Below are 19,803 nucleotides of genomic sequence, written 5' to 3' on the forward strand. Positions count from 1 at the left end.
GAATTGGCTGGGCTTTGTGTATCCATGGGTCAGTGTCGTTCAGCAGCCTGGAAACTCCGTCTGCAAACACTGTCTGTGCCTGACACTCTCTCTGGGTGGAACATCTGTGAGCAAGTGGTACTACATCCTCCCGGCCCATCTTCCGTGGCTTTCAATCCTCTCTTGCGCTCCATCTGCTGTCTCCCCAGGCTGCATTCAGGATAACGTCTTCTGATCTGCGCTCCAGTTCACTAATCCTCTCTTCAACTGTATAAACTGGAATTAAGCCCAATTATCAGATTGTTGCTGCTATTGTTTTTTCTTTCAATTTGGTAACCATTTTTTTCATTTCCAAAAGTTCTCTGTATTGTTTTTGAATAGTTTACATATAGTTTCCTGGTTTTTACGGACAGTGTCAAGCCTCTCTTAACTGTTTTGTAATCTATGCCAAATTGTTCCCCTCTCGTGTCTTTGATGGTCTTCCCACTGTACTTTCTCTTGTCCTTCTGAGTCCGCTACTGACTGTCCAGAACGCCTCCACGGCTGTCTGCTACGTTCCCACCTCAGGACAGGTGGAACACTGTGGAAGCATGCCGTGGGTCTGGGTCATGTTTCTGTCCCCACGTCACCAGGGAAAGTACGTTGTCCGTAAGAAGTACTCAAACAATACATTGTGTAGGAATCACTTTCTTTAAAAATACACATAGAAATAGATCTTTTTCAAAATAAAACATCAACCACAAGCGCTTGGGCTTCCTGTACTCACAGCAGTGGGGTGCTGGTCGCACCGGCGCTCCTAACGCGACAAGCCTAACCAACAGCTTCTGTCAGTTATGGAAATGACCGAGTCTGAAGTGGTATATTGTAAAGCAGGAAGGAAAATGAATGAAATAATCCTGAACCACGTACTAGAAAAGGTATTTTCATGAATACTCTATTGCTTAAAGATATTTTAATTTTTAAGCCAGGTTTGCTGATATATACTTTCCATATATAGTAAAAGTCACCTGTCTCAGGTATACGGTTCTATGAATTTTAACAAATGCACTTGGCCACGTAGCCGCCACCACCATCCAGACTCAGAACACATTGTTTTCTGCCCCTATAGTCTTGCCATTTCCATGTTACGAAATGGATCCTACAGCAGTTCTAGCCTCTTGCTTCTCTGATCGCCTGGCAAGACGCAGCAGAGCCTGCACAGCTCCTCCCGCGCTCTGGGCAGCAGTGGGTGGGACGAGGCAGCTGTCTCCCCTGCACATGGGTTGCTCCCGTTCTTAGTTAGTAGTTATGAAGCCATTGAACACATTTAGGTTCAGGTTTGTTGTGCAGACGTGTTTTCCTTCCCCTTGGGGAAGCCAAGGAGTGGAATGCCGGGCTGTATGGACAATGTGTGTTCACTTTGATAAGAAACAGCCAAACTGATCTCCAAAATGACTGCAAGGCTGTGTACCCCATCCCATCAGCAACGAGAACCCCGGCTGCTCTGCGCCCCCCACCGCCGGGCCTGTGGGGGCTTGGAGCCGTCTCCGTGAGTGCGCAGCAGTGTGTGACCGTGGCTGTCACTTGCATTTGTTTCCCTAAGGACTGGTGACGCTGAGTATCTTCTCACACCGATTTGCTCTCTATGTATCTTCTTTGGTGAAGTAACCGCTCAAACCTTTGGTCCATTTTTTAAAAGTTATTTGTTTTCTTATTACTGACTAAAGAATCTTTATATAATCTGAATACCAGTCCTTTATCAAATATGTTCTGCAAATATTTTTCATGCTTTTCATTTTAAAAATATTTTTCAAAGACAAATTCTTGATTTTGATGAAGTCTAATTTATTGTCTTTCATAATTCACAGGCTTCTCGTACCCTAAGATCTTTCTTAAACCAAGGTGTTTTCTTCTGGAAGTGTTCCAGTTTTGGGTTTTACATTCAGGTCCATGACCCATTTTGAGGGACTTTTCTATACAAGGTAAGTTCCAGGACACGCTTCCTGTTTTGCACACAGCAACCCAAGTCTGCCAGTCGGGTTTGTTGAGAGCCTATCCTCCCTCCACGAGTCCCCATGACACGCCTAATGAAACTCCGCCGACTGTGCGTGTGAATGTTTGCAGACTCCCGTCCTACCCAGGGGTCTAAGTGCCCACCTTTCTGCCAGCACCATCTTCGTAGGAAAAGCACTTTGCAAAACCCAGGAGGGACATCATTCCACTTGCCAAGGCACTGCTGACTCTGAAGCAGTACCTTCTCCTTAGGGCTCGTGTTGCCTTTGGAAATCGGGACATAAATTTAAACTCCGAAATCTCAGCTGTGTGTTTTTCTCTGTGTGGTGCAGCAGCACAGACAAGCACGTGGCTGGCACAGGGCGCCACCGTCTTGGGGATGCCGGTCTCCTCTGGTCAGCGTCCCGGCTCATCCTGCTTATATGTGCACAGGGGTCTTGTGGCTCCAAGCCCCTCTGCCCAGGTTTGCTCCCACCTGCTCCCACACCTGGCTCTAGACACCCCATAAACTGACTACCCCCTTCTGCATCCGGCCTGAACCTCTCTCCTGGTGAAATCCCCCAAGAGCAACCATCTCTGCATCCTCACAAGTCCCAGCATGAGGGGTACCCCATCAGCAGAGTCTGAAAGCACAATGCAGAGACCCCCCCCCCCAAACATGTGAGCATCCAGGTGACTTTGTGAAACTAACTAGGTCAGTACTTTCTGCACCGACGGAGCAGGAGTGACTCACGGTCAAGGCTCCAGGCGCCACAGGCGAAGCGAGGCGCTTGTTGATGGACTGGAAGGTGGCAGCAGGGACGCCGGCGATGGTGTTCACGATCACGTTGCCGCTCACTGTGCCTGCAGGGAGGGGCCTGTGAGACGAGGGCGTGCGAAGCAGCCAGTCCCCACGGTGGCACCGCTCACCGCTTACCTGTTGGCATGCTTGTCCCCGTAACGGATGTTTTAATGGCTCCTGCCTGCTGAAGAAAGAAAGCACTGAATTTCAGGTCCAGCTCGCACACACGTCCACATTAACAACCCGCCCAAAGCTTCCACGGCACCAGAATCAGATGCAAACTTCTGACGACAGTGACCCTGGACACACAGACCAACTGCAGCTCCCTCTGTCCCCCGCTTATCCCACACACTGTCCTGTCCTCCCGTGCCCCCTGCAGCGACCGCCCCTCAGTCACTGGGCTTGGCCATGCTGACCCTTCTGACCCCAACAGCTGTCAAGGTCACGGCCTCTGCACTTGCTGTTTTCCATTCTGTTCTGAATGACACCTATCACTCAGGCCACAGCCCAGGGGCCAGCTCTGTAGGAAGTCCCTTCCTGATGACACACCACTGTTCCAGTTGGGGTCCTGCCTGGCTGGGCTGCCCTAGCAGGATGGCCTCCATGGGCACAGGAGGCAGCCCTCACACCAGGCAGGTGCTTGATGAGTGCGTTTTCTGAATGAATGAGGGATAAAGCGGCCCCAGCACACAAACATTCCACTGCCGCCAGTGGGATCCCAACAGTGGGCGACCTGCAGGACGACTGCAGCAGACGCTGGGGAACAGCAGAGCTTCCCCTTCCAGGCCCAGGCGCTCTCCCACATATGATCTCACGAGCCTGCCTTTCTGTCCTTTGCTTGTGCGTTTTACCATTTTTCTCTAATGGGACTAAAGTTCACACGTGTACGTGAGCACAGGTGCACATGCTTTGAGGAGCAGGGAGGGGTCAGAAGGAAGTCTGCAAACTGGCAGATGATATTGCTCTGCAGGCTGAAGAGTAGGGGGTACTTCTTCAGTCAGGCTCACAAATCCTGTGTAACTCCAAACTTCCCCGCCACCGGCACCTCCAAATCACAGCTGAACTCACCCTGCTGCACACACCCTGGGAAGCCAGCCCCCAGGGGGACAGAGTCCCAGGGAGACAGGACCCCCCCCCCCAGGACAGACCAGCAGAGAGGTGAAGACCCGCGCCCCAGTAGGGCTGTCTTCCCCGCAGCCACCACAAGAAAGCTGCAGCGCTGAAAGCAGGGGAGCTGCTCACCAGCACAGCAGCGCTGCCCACTGTGGTGATTGCGGGCGGGGCCTTCGGCGGGGGCTGTGCAGGCTGTGCCTGGGGCTGTGCCTGGGCCGGTGGTGGCACGGTGGGAGTGGCCGGCTGCTGGCTGCCCGCCGTTGGGGGCTGGGGCAGAGGTGGCGGGGGCTGCTGGGGAGGCGGCGGCTGTGGCGGAGGCGGAGGGGGCTGTGCCACCTGCGGCTGCTGTGCCTTCTGCTGATCCGCCAGAGCCTACAGGGCGGAAAGAGGGGCGTGGGCAGGGGCCACCACCTGCCGACAGGCCCCTCCCACCACTCGACAGGCCCCGCCCCCAAAGCAGGCCCCACCCAGGCTGCCACACCTTCTTCTCTTTGGCAATGCGCTCTGCGCGGAGAGATGCGACCTGAATGGGAGGCAGGGGTTTGTCGTAGTTGATTCCACTGCGGACAAAAGCAAAAGTTAAAAATAGAGCGGCAAGTTCTGAAGTAGACACACATTCTAGGCACCCAAAGCCCTCACTTCCCAAGCTGCCGGGTACCCAGCCCGAAGGCCGGGGCACGGAGACGGCCAGCATGGGAAGGCTGCCTCGGACGCCCACGTGTCGGTCCCCCCAGACCCGAGTCCATGAGGACCCCGCAGCAGCATGAACACCCCAGCCCCCCACACACTGAGCCCCAGGCAGAGCCTGAGCAGCTCGCCCACCTCACGGAACCTGCTCCTGGGGGGCTCCTGTACAGTCACCCACACTGTCCCCTACCGGCCTCCGTCACTCCTGTCAGAGGGGCTGGCTCGGCTGAAAGCCCTGTTTTGTCCTTGCAGCTCTCGGGCCTCCCACCAGCACAGCCAGGCCCCGCTGCACCTGCTGGTGCCTGTGGCGTCAGCCCTCCCACCTCCCTCCGGCACCGCCTTCTCACCCATTTTCTGCCCTCACCCACGTCTGTCCACACAGCCCCCATGTGGGTCCTACCCATCGCCCTGCGGCCTTCATATGAGTGCCCGGGGCCCTCCCTCAGCTCGTGTCCCTTCATTACTCAGTGGTAAAGCCCAAGCCACACCCTCCCTGACTCCCCTGCCAGCCTACTGGACGCTGGGGGCAAAATCCAGCTGTGGCCCAGCCTCCGGGTCTCCTGCTCCACAGGGAGACCCCCTCCCTTGCCCTGGGCACACGGCCCGGCTCCTCGTTGTCACAGCAGGCCGCCCCTGGGTGTCACCTGTGACTCCAGCAGCACACCTGGTCTGTGGGCCTGCCCCTGATGCCTGTCCTGGGCTCTGCTCCCACCTCCTCGTCCTGTCCCCCAGCATCCACACACAATTCTTCTCTGCCCCAAACCGAACGCACAAAAACACAGCCAAGCCTGAGGGTTCCTCCAGGTCTACATTCACCCCAAACCCTCTGCAACTCACTGCAATCGCCTCAGCCTGCTCCCGAGACCCCGGCCACCTCCTCGCTGGTGCCCCCAGATCTGTGGTGTCACCTCAGGGACCTCCCTCCTCTCTGCTCTGCTGAACAGACTCCCCTGCCCCCTCAGCTATACACACACAGGTACAGACTGGCCTGATGTGGCTCCGGCCTCACCTGGAGGACAGAGGTCGCAACAGGAATATCCACTTTCCCAACCAGCCATCTGCTGCCTGCCGGGCCCCTTCACAGAAGACCCCCTGCCAGGCTGTCTATTCACAGGCAGGACGTGCCCTGAACATCTGCAAGGCTCACTCAGCATTTGCCTGGCCTCGCAGGACACAAAGGGGGAGAGAATGCTCCTGCCCCGTTCACTGCTGAGTCCCCAGGCCCGGGCGGTGAATGAACTCATCCGTTAATTTCATGGCCGAGTGTGTATCGAATGCCTGCTCTACGCCTCTAGCCTCTAGAATGCCTACATCCACGGAGTTCAGACAGACGCTAAACCGGTCAGGTCAAACCGTGACCGTAACTCGCACTATGAGGAAAAGAACCGCCGGGGGGGAGGGGGGGGCGGGAACCGCTTTTCAACAAGGTGAAAATGTGAGCGACATGTGAGCGAGGGCCTCAGGGAGGGGGGCAGCCGTGCAGACACCGGGGAGGCACAACCAAAGGTGGAACAGACGGGGCCTCAGCAGAGCCGTGCCCAGCCTGAGGCTGCCCGAGCTGGGCACAGAGGCTGGCAGAAAGCAGGCCGTCAGGTGGGGCCTGTACAACCTCCCTTGGGTGATAATGAAGGCTTGAACCAGAGGTGGCAACTGGGTTTCATCAGAACACGTATTCCCCCCACATTTTCACATAAAATATCAAACATACAGGAAGTTTCTGGGACCCCACAGCAGGCGCTTTGTCCCCCGCACCCTGACTCCCCGATTCATTCTATCGGCTGCATTTGCTCCCTCACACCCTCACCTCTCCCCCATGCGTCTTTTTTTCCTTTGATGAATTTCAAAGCAAGTACACTCAGCCCCAAACTGGATGTATTTTATGAAAGAGCCAACAAAATGCCTGTCAGATGAGAGGTGGACGTGAGGAGGAAGGAGGAGGCCCTGCCGCCCTGTCGCCAGTCACGGGTCCTCTGTCAGGCTGCAGGCAGGGGCGACACCCTCCTAGTGTGAACAAGGGCACCTGCCCGGCCCCCGCCGATGCCAGAATGCACCGTTTGTACAAATATTCACTAAACTTACTGAGTTTAAGAGGACACCAAAACATGACCACTTCAAAAAGTGAAAAGCGTGTCACAAACACAGAAGTACCTTTCTGCCAACACCGAGGCATGCTTGGGGTTTTTCTGGAAAGGGTTCATGCCAAGCCTGCAGCACAGGAGACAAAAGTTACCAACGTGAGGAAAAAGGGATAAAGGACAGTGAGGCAGTGTCGCCCGGCCACCGCACAGGGAGGCCCCGGGGCCTACAGAGGCTTGATGGGGGGACTCCTCTTGCCGGCTGTCATCTTCATCAGGTCAAAGTGGCTCGTGTACAGCTGGGTGTGTGTCGCATTCTCATCCTGGGCATACATCTGGCCTGTGCGCAGAGGACGGTTGTTCTTACTCTGAAACAGAATGGATGCAGCAGTGTCACACGGTGACCCTGAGAAAGGGCTTCACTGATCCGGAGGCCCCACGTTAAGCCCCATCACTAGACCAAGGCCCCTCTTTCCCGACACAGCGGCTGGCGCGTGCCCAGTGCTGATGCCGCTCCTCAGTCTGTGTGGGGGCTTCGTGCACATCGTCCGAGGGAGCCTCCCAGCTTCCCAGGGATGGGGAGCCCCACCTTCAGCTGGGGGAGGACAGGTGGCCAAGCGCTTGAGGCCCCACAAGGAACGCAGAGCCCACACCTTCACTAGCAACCCGACCTTCCCTGTGGCCCCTGCCCAGAGTCGACAGTGGAGAGGACTGACGTCTGAGGCTGTTCTTAGGGTTCAGCACTGCTGTGCCCGTAATCTTGCCTTCGTTAAGTCCCACAGCTACGGCAAGCTGCTGCCAAGACCCCTCTGCACTGGTGGAAGTCAGAGCAAACCCTAGGGCACAGAGAATCCCAGCCCCGCAGGGCAGTGTGTGCAAGGCCAGGGGCCGGGCCCAGGACCCCGAGCCCCTCAGTGCCTCCCCAAGCTGAGAGGCAATTGCACAGGAAATGCCAACTCCCACAGGAAGAGTCCCGTGTGTGGCAGACCGTGCATGTGTGCGGGCAGGGACACACGCTCGTGTTGTCCATGCTCAGTGAGCGCCTTCAGTGGGGAGGGGAACAGGAGGAAGAGAGAGCCACAGAGCCAAGGTGTGAGGGCCATCCTACTGTGCAGCTGCCTGTTGCAGACCACTGTGCACGCGCTCCTTGTCGAGGAGCATGAGTCAGCCAGGCTGGGGGCAGAGCCCAGCCAAAGGCAGGCCACATGTGCAATGAGGGGACCCCGCCCTGGTTCACCTGGGTGTGAAGTACGCCCCTGACCGCCTGGAGCCAGCAGGGCCTCACGTGCGCCTCTCGCGCCAGCACACCCCTCTGACCGCTGCCACCACCACAGGCTCCGATGGGACATGAGCAGGACGTCCCCACGTGCAGTGGCCTCTACAGCAAAGACACAGGTCATCTAGAGGTATGCAGGCACCAAGCACTGTGGTGGCGGCCACGCAGAGGAGTTCTGAGTCTCGGTGCCCTCCTCTCACAGGCGCTTAAACGCGTGTGGCCCTGCAGCTCACACAGCGCCCACGCCTGGTGGATGCTCCCAGCCTCGCCTTCCATCGGCTCATCCACCAGCGACAAGACGACAAAATCTCACCCTCACGTTTTTCTGCATTAAAGTTACAGCAACTGTTAAAAATGCTCCCAAAACGTAACTGACCTAATGTGAGATCTCGGAAGTCTTTCTGGTGAAGCCCCACAAATGGTGCTGGAGCTTGCTTGCTGTTTCTAAACAAGAAAACCCCAATGCCTTATTTTGAGAGAGCTGTTTTAGAAACATACACCTCAGAGGATTCAAAGGCTGGTTACAGAAACCATTAACAGAAGCAAACCTGGTCACAGCACCAGGCGCTGCCCACCTCAGCATATGCAGACACCTGACTGCCCCTCCCATCCTGATGGGACATTGTCACTGGAAGTGAGGACCACCACGCCAGTGGGCGGGGGACACTCGTAACAGCTGGCGGGACCAGCACGCAGAGGCCTCTGTACAGACCGTGGAGGAGGGGCTGCAGGAAGACAGCGGGTGGAGAAGTGGGGAGAGACAGACTCGACTCCAGAGCGGACGAGCAAAGGCCCCGCGCAGAGACCCGCACTGGACGAGGCTCTGTCAGCAGAGCTGCCCCCGTGGGCTTCCTGGTGACAGACACCAAGTACCTGCTGTCCTGTGGTCAGCGACGCTCATAGTTAGGCGGGACCAGAGTGTCTAGAGCGTATGACATCAGTGCAGCGGCCGAGAGGCCAGCAAGGCACTGACGTGTTCCTTCAAATGAGCTAAGGGAGCAAAGCAAACACTCTTCCCGTCTACCCACACAGCACAAAGGAAGGCAGGGAGGGGACAGAGCACTGGATGGCGCCTGGAGCCCCCTCGATGGCGGCACAGGGACTTTTCCGAGTGCCGAGCGGCGCGATGCTGCAGACGGGCCATCTCGGCACCGGGGCTCGGGCCTGCAGGCCGTGTGGCCACACAGCCTCCTCCCCTCCCACGGCGCCCACCTTGCCCTCCTCCCTGGGGATCAGCACGGTCTCGTAGCGGCTCCGGCACTGCTTGGAGGAGCGGTAGATGCGGCTGCAGGAGTTGACGACGTCACTGACGAGATCCCAGTTGGGCGTGTGGGCCGGCGACACGATCGTGAGGTTCAGGGGCAGCTCCAGCAACTGCTTCACAGCCTAGAGAACCAAGGTCAGGCAGAGGTCACCCAGCTGAGCACCGTCAGACGTCGCGCTTTGTAAAGGTCGGTGGCGTGTGGCCGCAGGCTCACCTGCAGCAGCGCCCAGTCCTCGCTGACCAGCCACTCGGGGTTGTCGGGACCCGACTCGGCCGCTGGTTTGGCAAACGTGGGCAAAGGCTTGGCAAACTGCGTCTGCTGCTTCAGCAGCACGTTCTTCTTCTGCTCCTTGCCCTCGCGCCGCATCTTCAGCAGGCCCGGGGCAGCGCGGTCGAACAGGGACCTCGGGGGCACGACCGCCTCTCCGTGCCGCTGCTTCTTCTTCCTGCCGGCGGCTGCACAGAGAGGCGGCTCAGCCCGCAGGCATCAGAGCACCCAGCGAAAGGGACACGGTGACCCCCGGGAGGCCCGTCACCAAGGAGCCTGGGAGCCCCAAGCACAGACAAAGCCTCTCCTGCTTTCCCTGCGAATGGGGCTGTCAGCGGGAGGGCCCTCACTGCCGTGAGACAGCGACGGCGCGTGGGCATAGCCTGCAGGTGCGCACCTGAGGGGTCTGTCTTGTGTCGCCTGCGCTCCCTCCTCACGTACACGGGCGGAAGCTTGGCCTCTGGGATCGGCGTGGTCTCATACATGAGACACATGACCGAGTCGATGTAGATGTCATTGTCGTCCTGGGGGGGCGTGGGAGGCGTCCAGAGCTGCGGGGAGAAGGGAAGGGCCGTGAGCTGTGACACAGAGGCAGCCACACCACGCAGAGGGGGTGAGGCACTCACCGGCATCACTTCCGTCTGCCCGTCGGCACCTTCGTAGACGTACTCCTATGTGAAAGGGGGCATTTTCAATTTGACAGTCAGTTTCAGGCTTCAAGCCATCAGTTATGTCCTTTCACCCTTCCTAAGTCCTGACAGTAAGTACGATGGACCTCACTAATTCTAAGGCTCCCAATAAGTTTTAATCACAGCCGGCAACATGTCACTGGGACACCAGAACATGCTTCTTTTGGCACCCAGAGCACAGGCTGTGGGGCTTCGCCCGCTGGGAAGGCAGACACATACCGCGCTGTAGGCGTCCTCCCGGGTGTAGGTGAGCAGCTGCTCCTGCTCCTGCTCCCGCAGCGCCCGGACCTCCTGCTCCCGCAGTGCCCGCAGGTTCTGCGCCTCCCAGGCCCTCAGGGCGCTCAGCGCAGCATCCTGATGGGAGCGCACAGGCACACACAGGCTCGGTCAGGAGGCTCCTACGCCCAGCCCGCCCGGGGCTCCCGCCCTCTGTCCCTTCACTCCCAGATGTCCCCTCCTTCCCGTCCCGCCTCCAGCACTGATGGTCCCACTCAGACAAAGGAACCCCTGCTTCCTTCTGTCACGAGCCCCTCTCCTAGTGATGGCTAGTCACTCTCCAGAACCTCTTATGTTCCCAACACAGCCAGTATCGAGCGCCACCCTCCTTCAAAGCAAATTAAAATTTTGCCCCCATCGGGTTTCAGAGGCTTTTCATCATCAGTCAGCTTCTACACTGCTGGGGCTGGGTTTTTATTGCTTTGATTCGGTCAGTCATGTTTACTTCAAACCCAACTGCACACTGAAGAATCTGAGACTCACAGGTTAAGATAATCAAGTTCATCTCTCACCTCATTATTTCTCTCTCTTTCATGATCGATTGAAGTATGAAATAATTCCAGGTAGTTCAAAGCATATTTTTCAATTGGCGTAAGCTGTTTCAAAAATGTATTTTTTTCAACAGGGTTAATAGCAAGTTAATAAGGCTTAAGTTCCTTACAACACCCCACCAACACCTGCGTCAAAAATATGATTCTTCTTGGCCAAAATGAACAAGAAATATTTCATAAAAGGGGTCAAATTTTAAAAATATTTGGTTGTAAAGGAAAAAATTCAGTTGAAGCAGGAGAGCAAAAACGCCAAACCTGTTCCATGAAGTCAGCCAGCTCCTCCAACTGCGAGGGCGCCTGGTCCCGCCCGGCGCTGTCGGGGTCCGGGGAGCCAGGCACGGCTTCCTCCACTGGCCTCTGCATGTCATCCTCCAGATACTCGATGCTCCGCAGGGCCTGAAAGTCACGTGCTCACATCAGGTCACTCTAGTCTATTTTTAAGTTTTAAATTCAGGGGTTCTGAGAGAGCGCGCCACGCCGCACAGGGCACCATAGGTGAGGCACGTGTTTGAGAGCCCCTCAGACATGTGCCACAGGGCCGAGGGGACAGCAGAGGAACGTGACACACTCACCACCATGCCACACAAGGAACAGCACACGCATGCACACGTGCGGCACGCATGCACACCACATGCATGCAACACATGCACGCCACACACGCATCGACACGCGCACATGTGGACGCGCACGCACGCGACACACACGGGAAAGATCCCAGACCCAGCACAGAGCAAGATGGGCGCCTAATCCACCGGCCACAGGTCCTACGTAGAGTGAACAGCTGTCCACAGTGCATGAGACACAGGCACATCCACGGCCCCAATGGGCGCAGAGCCACCCAACGCCAAGGTGGCCAAAAACAAGCTCACAGAAAAGGAGATGCAGATGACGAAAGGCTCTTAAGCAGCGTGACCACGTGCGCCTGTCCCAAGAGCCAGGAGCCTCCCCTGACGTGACAGATATGGAGACAGTCACGTGGGGTGATGTTACAATTTGGGTTAGAAGATGACAACGCCTGGTAAAACCTCTTTCCAGGGCCACTTGGCAAAGTCTACACAGTTTAACTATAACCCTACCTCACACTAGCCGGACATTATTTCCCCCCAGATCCTACACCTACGTGTGTAGAATAAACACGGGAACATCTAGGAGAAAATGGAGGACAGCGTTGTGCCGAGCTCAGCATCAGGACCCATGTACGCAGAGCACACAGCACCACGCACACGCCATTGACGGTCGGGTCCGCTGAGCGCTATCAGGACCAAGATGCCTGCTCCGGGCCAGACAGCATTAAAAAGGCAAACAGCAGGCTGGAGAGAGGCCCCACGGATCCAAAGGCCTTGCACCCAGAACATGTGAAAACCCACAAAGTTGCTAAGAGACAGACACCCAGCTACAAAAGGTGGGACAGAGGCGAGAGCAAGCGCTTCCGCAGGCGTGCACACTCGCTGCCGCCGGACACGGGAGGAGGCGCACACTCAGCCACGCGCGCTCGAAGCAGAGCCCCGCACACAGACGCACATCCCAGCGACGTGCAGCTGTTGATGGGAGGGCAGCTGGCATCAACACCTCAGAAATGGCAGCTTCCGTCTGTGTCAAATGGGCTCACTGGCGACCCAGGGACTTCACCCCAAGACACCATCAGCAGAAATGCACACGTCTACACCCAACGACACGTGGAAACAGTCACAGCCCTGTCATGTGGGCTAACAGTGGACACGACAACGGAACACACGTCACTGAGCAGGAGAAGCCGGGCCACGGAGAGCAGCCTGCATCTGTGCCAAGCTCAAAACTGGCAGGGGTGCCATTGGGCCGCAGAGGGAGTGGTGGGAGGGCAGGCGACAACCCCTTCACCCGGGCACTGGCACTGGCATCCCAGCGTTCGAGCGCAGTCTTTACAGGGGGTACTCCTCTGTGTGTGCCCATACGTCACCTTCATGCACAAAGCCTCTGGTGAGCGTCCCATCGCTAAAGACTACAGCTACTCCAGCAGCCAGGATGCGGAGTAAAGGGCGCCCCACACAGCAGCTCCCCACCCACCCAGGGCCTGGTGGGCACAGGGGGAGCTTCCCTGACTCTCACCCATGTCCACAAAGTCCACAGATTCCACTCACAAGTCCCTCCATTCTCCCCATGCCCACCTGTCTACACCAGTCTACACCTGTCTACACCACCGCCAACCATTACTGCTACTGGCCTCTGAGCTGGTCCCCATGGTCTAATCTCAACACAGAGCCAGGTAACCATTGTAAATAACACGCCCAGTCAGCCTCGCCTCCATCACCCCTCGGCCAACTGTCCCCACACAGAGGCAGGCCACCCACGTGCTGTCCTCTGCCCATGATATGGAACACCGCCTGCTCATCCCCCAGTCCAGCGAGGATGTGCCTGTTGCACTCGCTTGCTCCTCGTCTCTCCCCTTCCTAGAACGTAAACTTCATGGAAGGCAAGATTTCTGCCTGATTTCCAACGCGAGGTCCCTACCGCCTAGGACGGTGGCGAGGCAGGCAGACCTTATGCTGACATGTGACATGTGTGCAGAGCTGCTCGCTCAGACACTACGCTGCTGTGAAGAAAGCAAAGGAGGGATCTGTGCTGATAGGGGACGTCTCCGAGTACCAGAAAACAGTGGGCTGGGCCACCCACCGCCGTTGCTCCCGCGCCCACATGCGCACACTGTGCCTCACGCGCTTCTTCCCAGAAGCTGGACACGTTTAGCTCAGCTCGACAGCCACGTCCGGGACAGTCTGTTCCCTACTGGCCTCTCGTGCTGTCGAAGCCCCTTTTCCAGACTAGTACATACAGCACCTACCTTAAAAGAATGGACTAGATCTCTGTGCCTCCCAATACAGAAAGTGAGACGTCTCTGTGCCAGGGACACGACACAGAGCGAGAGCCCCGAAGCAGATGAGACACAGCCAGACAGTGGCTGTGAGCCCTGTGTGGGAGCCTGACTTTTCACCTTGAACTTTAGCACCTGCACTGCTTGCTTCTTGGACACCCGGACAGTTGGTTTTAAAAACGGAAGAGGTGGCGGCGAGTCCTGAGCAAGGAAGGGCCCCAGCCCCATGATGAGGACAGTGACAATGACGCGGCCCCACAGGCCTCCCGGCAGGGGAGGACCTCCAGGGAGCCCAGAGTCTGCCAGACACAGGGTCGGGCCAAGGTGGCTGGCTCCCTCCCCGAGACTTCAGGCAGCCTCCGTTTGTCCTCACCTCTATGAAAGGCCGTGCAATTTTGGGCGCGATGGTTTCTGTGACAGAAGGTTCCTGAGAAAGGACCACAAACTCCTCGGCTTTCACTGGGAAGCCAGCGTCGTCCATGGGCGAGTACACCTCAAACAGCTCCTGGATGGTCCGCTGAACACAGAGCGCATGGTGTCACCCTCCAGGAACAAGGAGGCGCCTGTGTCCCCATTGGTGACCCCTGGGCCCGAGCACAGCACACGCGGGTACCTGTGTTAGGAAGGCCATGGAGTAGTCGTTCCCCTGCGCGGCCACCTCTCGGATCAAGTCTTTGGTGCCGTTTTTCAACAATTTCTCTTCAATGGAATTGCCACTCACAAGCCTACAAACAAAACACAGATACATAGTGACAGCCAAGTTGCAGGGGCTCAAGGACCCCCCTTGGGACTGCGGGACTGCCCAGGGAAGGAGGGGCGCTGTGAGGCTTGTGAAGCACACGTGGCCACGCCCAGTGCTGCTGGAGGCCCCCTCCCTCGGCTGGGGAGGGGAAAGGTGGGGTGGGGAGGGCGGCACTGTGTCCCCACCTCTCTGGCAGCACGAGGCAGGCAGGCCCCAGGCAGTCTCCTTCTGCCATCTCCAGCGCTGACAAACTGGCGCACACCCACCCCTGCATACCTGTGCTCACACTCGCTCACACTCACACAGCGTGGCTCGCCTGCCTCCCCCACACCCGTCTGCCAGCTGCCTCCAATGACAGGAACACAGACACCCCAGTGAACTGTTTCTATCTAGGGGCTGCCCGACACTGGACTATGGGCTGCTCAGGTCAGTGTTCACGGATCCTACTTTGTGTGGGTGAGCAGACTCCTAGAGGGTGACGCTGGGCCAAGGGCATGTGCAATCTGCACGTCACACCTGGCTGAACCGCTCCCAGAGCAGTGGGAGAATCTCATAGCCCCAGTGGGCTCTCCCCACCGGCAATGCCAGCAAACATGCCGTTTCCTGTCTCACCTGTCAGGGACTGCACTTGTCGAGGGCACGTGAGGAGAAAGGCCATTGCACATTCAGCCTGCACTTCTTTCTACCTGCCAGTGAGCTTGGGCATCTCGTCATGTTTTTTGGCCACCTGGAACCCCATTCATATTCTTAGGTTCCCTCCCCTTTCTTAAACAAGGGGGTCCTCTACCTTTCTTCTCAACTCGTGAGAGCTATTTAACCCTCTGTTTATTCTGAGAATCACAAATAATTTCCCAAGCCCGTTAGCTCTGCTTCTGGTGTGTCCTTTTCCAGTTCTTAAATTTCTTCCCCCACTCCTTCAGCTTCCCTGAACCCCACTTCGGTTCAAGCTGTTGTCTCTCAGTCTAGTTGTGTAGGACACAGCTCCCTGGCCCATGCTGGTGTTATGAGCCTTGAGCTCCCCCCCACCGAGGCTGTTGGTCGCTGGCGTCAGTTAGCCACTCACAGCAGCTCACGGCAGCTCTCGCCAGCCCACCACCACTCACGCTGGCCACCCGCCACTCCTGGCAACACTCGGTAGCCCACGCCGACCTCCGGCTGCTTAAGACAGCCCAGCTCCAGGGAGAGCTGTTCACAATCTTAGCTGTAGAGGGCGCAGCTCACTGGCCCGTGTGGGAATTGAACTGGAGACCTCAGGGTTAGGAGCACGGCGCTCCAACCACCTGAGCCCCTGGGCCGGCCCCTTAAATTTCTATTTGACTGTGGTCCAATCTGTGTCTCTCTCCTTCCTTGTGTTCAGTTTCAGTCAAGTGATTCCCTTCGAGCTCCAGGATACAGGGATCTCTCAGACACCGTTCTAAGGCTGCTGCTTTATTTTCACACTTCCGTCCTTAAGCCTGGTCGTCACGTGGGCACCAATGTGCCTACCCAACCCTCTTGTGCGCAGGCAGCATAGCACGGGCAGCGGCCTTTACTGGATCGACGGCACCCCAGTCTCGCTCAGTTGCCTGCTATACCCCCACCAGGCTGGGCTCTCGCTCCCAGCACCGCTCGGCTGTTCTGGTTCTGACAGCACCTGAGGAGGTCACAGCAGCTCGAAGTGGAGTCTCACAGAAGCTCCGTGCGCGCTTCTCGGGCACCGCCCGCACCACTCCCCTGCGGCACTTTTCATCACTTCTGCCACGGCAAGTACCTCTCCTTCCAACTACACTGCAAAACCCCCTGATCCAACTGTGTGTGCGCACATGTGCACGAACGCCCGTAACTGGGGCTGCCGTTAAAATCATGTTAAATTTGAGTAACGCTGTGAGGCAACTTCCCATTTTCATAAACCACTTCTTCCTCTCCAAGAACACAGCCGACCCCTACGGTCACCACACCTGGCCTGTGCCCTCTCATGCACTGTTACGCTCTACACCTTGGATGTCCTGCAGCCTGCCTGCTATCTCATCCCCAGTGTGGACAGACTGGCTATGAGGATGAAGGACTTTCCATTTCTGTCTGAAGGACCAACGGTAAGGAGGGCTACACGAGGCAACGCATTCATCACATACAAGCGATGTGCCCAATTTATATTCATTAGCATGGAAAAACACTCAGAATATATACTGTTTTAAAAAAGGGGGGTTACAAAATAAGACAAATGGCAGGACCCACGTCTGGAGAGACATGTCCCCAACAAGTCATTAATTGCTATCTCTGGGGGATACTCATTTTTGTCTACATGCTTTTCTTTTTTGTTTTTTAAATGAATAGGTAATACGTTTATAATCAAAATTAACACTAGAGCTACTCAGATACGGCAGTAGGATGATGACATCTTGATGGAAACAGCGGGGTTACGTGCACAGCCCACGGTCTCGGTCCTGGGCCAGCCAGCGCCAGGAGACTTCACGCGAGGGAACCCACATAACCCAGAGGGTGGGTTCCACAAGCAGGGGCACGGCCAGTGCTCAGCACACACCAGGCAGGAAGGAAAAAGCAACAGTATACAGACCCAGGATTCTTACACTGTCACACACACACCCACTATTATTACACAGTAAGCACGTTTCGAAGTTTAGAAACGAGAGTACAGCCTTCTTCGTTCTCCTCAATTACATACATTGGGCTAGCTGTAAGATTTCAATTCTTTCAATAGCCAATTTACTAAAAGATACTTTATATCTGATGTTAGTTGAAACGACCTGGAATATAAATCATCCTTCTAAGACTCGGGTTCCCTAAAAGACGCACACAAACACATGTTGAAAGGACAGCAAGTTATAAGCGACCTAATAGGTACAGTTTCAAGCAACCCAAATGTCACGTGTGAAGGAACAGATGAAACAACAGAGGCAGGAGTCAGCCTGCAGGACACACATTCAGACTTGGGTGAGCGCCCGCCCGCCCGCCCGCTGCGGCCACACCTGTAGATGTGCACGTCCGTGCGCCGCCCGATCCTGTCACACCACTCCTGGGCCTTAGCGTCCATCACCGGGTCCAAATCGCTGTCATAGAACACGACCGCGTCTGCCTCCACCAGGTTCACGCCCGTGGCACGGCTATGAGTGGACAGGATGGCACAGAAGACCCGCCTGTCTCTGTTGAAGCTCCGCATCAGCTCCTAGGATGACACAAAACCTTGGCATTGGCCCTCCTGGTACACGCGGGACAACCTCTGACACGTTCTGATGTTTATCGGTTAGAAATTGTTCCATAACGAGACTGTGTGCTTTGTGTTTCCATGTTCAAATCACATCAGGTTTTAGCACTTGATTCTGGCTCTTTTTTGCACTGTGTCCTCTCGCTTACTAGTCACAAACATCTCACATGCTGTTTAAATCCCAGGACTCATCACTCGCCAAAAGGAAAGCATCAGATTCCATGTGACAAGGGCTGTCAGCTCAATTCGTAGGCCCCACAAGAAAACAGAGTCTTCCTGGGGAGGGTCTGTGCTTTTTTCATGTACCCCCAGGCAATGCCAGGGCACTTTACAGCAGAAAGCCCCTGGAGTAAGGCTGAGGGCGTGGGTAGACCAGGACGGAGGCCTGGCACCCACTCTGGGCCAAGAGCTCAGTGGCCTCGCTTGGACCGTCTCTTCTGTGATTAATTCAACACCAAACAGACCATACAGGCAAACAGCATCACCACCCAGAGAACTGTGGTGAGCGGTGGCCTGCTGCCCTCCAGGCCCTCTAGGCACCTGCACACCAGGAGGTCCTGCGGGTGCCGGACAGTGCGGCGTGGGCACCATGACCGACAGGCCAGCCGCTGCCTTTGTGCAATCGAGAGCACTCTGCCACGCTCCTCAACCTGTCTGGCACGGCTGTGGACGAGGCTTCCTCGGTCACCCTGTGGGCTCCTTAGGACAGTGTGTGTCTGCGATACTGCCCAGCCCCTGGTACGTGCACAGCGCACTGCCCACTCCCCCACTACTGGCCCAGGACCTCGCTCCCCAGTGGGAGATGTTCCCAGGTTCCCAGGTTTCTGCAGGGAACAACAAAGTGTCAAACATGGCGGTGCTGGGAGGGGCGGGTCTGGGACGCAGACTCACCAGGCAGGCGCACCCCGTACCCCGCAGCCTGCCTTCTAAAGCCACACCAGCTTGTGCCCCAGCAGCAGCGTATGAGATGCCAGTCGCACCGTGCCTGACGGGGCCCAGACGCCCTTGGCGAATCGGGACACGTGAGAACGGCACGTGGCTTGAACCTGCGTTTCCTGAACGGTGAGTCGTCTGTGCGGTGTGCCCGTCCCCCACGGCCCCCTTCTGGCCATCACTCTTGTCCTACAGTGGCTGCACGTCACCAATTCTGATTCTGCGACATCCAGCCGACTGGGTGGAGCTACAGCCTCACTTGAGTCCAAAGACACTGAGACGTTTGAACTTCCTCCGTTCAGAAGGGTGGTGAGAACACCGTGTACTCAGCTGGGGCCTGAAGAAAGCAAGTGCTTGCTTACCTGGCGCTGCTCACTGTTGGCGTGCTCGTCAATCCTGACGTAGGTGAGGTAATGGAAGTTGAGGAACGTCTCCAGGATGTCCAGCATGAGCACCATCTGGGACAGGATCAGCACCCGACGGCCTTCCGATTTCAGCTTCTGCAGCAGCACAGCCAAGGCTTCCAGCTTTCCTAGGAGGGGACAACACCGAGCGTGTCTCACTGCCCATGGCAGTGGCTGTGGCACGTGGACAGCACACGGACCCCGCATACCTGAGTCGAGCTGGACCAGCCTCAGCTCGGGGAACCGCAGCGAGAGTAGGGCCGTTGCCCGCCGCAGCTGCTGGGCGTAGGGCGCCGTGTGCTCTCGCAGGCGGTGTCTGAAGAGCCGCATCCTGTGGCTGTAGAGGGAAGGCGGCCTCGCCACCCACAGGCACGGGGGCGCGGCCACCACCGCCGGGATCACGCACACCACCCTGAGAAGCAGAAAGCACGTCGTCACGTGTGGCAACCCGGCGTGTCCACCCGGCGGCACCTCTGTCTCAGACGGTGGAGGCTAGCGGAGGCAGCAGGCAGAACCCTGACAGCTGGAGTCACCAGGGTGCCTGACTCTAGTCACCACGAGTGACGAGGCTGCGGGCCCAACACTTCGTCACAGTGACCACGAACGGGTCCCGCCAGCCCTGGCAATGAGGGCCACCCAAGGTCACAACCCCAGCGTAGGACGTTCCTATGAAGGGCGAGGCTTCTCTTGGGAATTTGAGACATGGGTGCTGTCTCCTGCATGGTC

At 56.9% G+C, this 19,803-nt stretch overlaps 1 protein-coding gene across 14 annotated transcripts in view; it reads right to left on the minus strand.

Moving 5' to 3' along the window:
* The window catches only part of EP400 (E1A binding protein p400), an 86,272-nt gene that overhangs the window by 11,986 nt on the left and 54,483 nt on the right, over positions 1-19,803 (minus strand). For 10 of the 14 annotated variants that reach the window (XM_081037930.1, XM_081037932.1, XM_081037942.1 and 7 more), the window contains 18 exons: positions 19,287-19,489; positions 19,036-19,205; positions 17,505-17,701; positions 14,410-14,521; positions 14,170-14,313; positions 11,207-11,347; positions 10,913-10,996; positions 10,344-10,478; positions 10,062-10,106; positions 9,833-9,986; positions 9,382-9,623; positions 9,116-9,289; positions 6,859-6,995; positions 6,701-6,757; positions 4,347-4,425; positions 3,995-4,237; positions 2,888-2,936; positions 2,705-2,814 (listed from right to left, as the gene is read on the minus strand). In XM_081037930.1, coding sequence (XP_080894056.1) covers positions 2,705-2,814; positions 2,888-2,936; positions 3,995-4,237; positions 4,347-4,425; positions 6,701-6,757; positions 6,859-6,995; positions 9,116-9,289; positions 9,382-9,623; positions 9,833-9,986; positions 10,062-10,106; positions 10,344-10,478; positions 10,913-10,996; positions 11,207-11,347; positions 14,170-14,313; positions 14,410-14,521; positions 17,505-17,701; positions 19,036-19,205; positions 19,287-19,489 — 2,476 coding nt within the window. The remainder of the gene's footprint in view (positions 1-2,704; positions 2,815-2,887; positions 2,937-3,994; positions 4,238-4,346; positions 4,426-6,700; positions 6,758-6,858; positions 6,996-9,115; positions 9,290-9,381; positions 9,624-9,832; positions 9,987-10,061; positions 10,107-10,343; positions 10,479-10,912; positions 10,997-11,206; positions 11,348-14,169; positions 14,314-14,409; positions 14,522-17,504; positions 17,702-19,035; positions 19,206-19,286; positions 19,490-19,803) is intronic. The other 4 variants (XM_081037940.1, XM_081037937.1, XM_081037934.1 and 1 more) reach the window with 1 other exon arrangement.

The sequence above is a fragment of the Rhinolophus hipposideros genome (assembly GCF_964194185.1).
Source record: "Rhinolophus hipposideros genome assembly, chromosome: 24".
Classification (NCBI taxonomy): Eukaryota; Metazoa; Chordata; class Mammalia; order Chiroptera; family Rhinolophidae; genus Rhinolophus; species Rhinolophus hipposideros.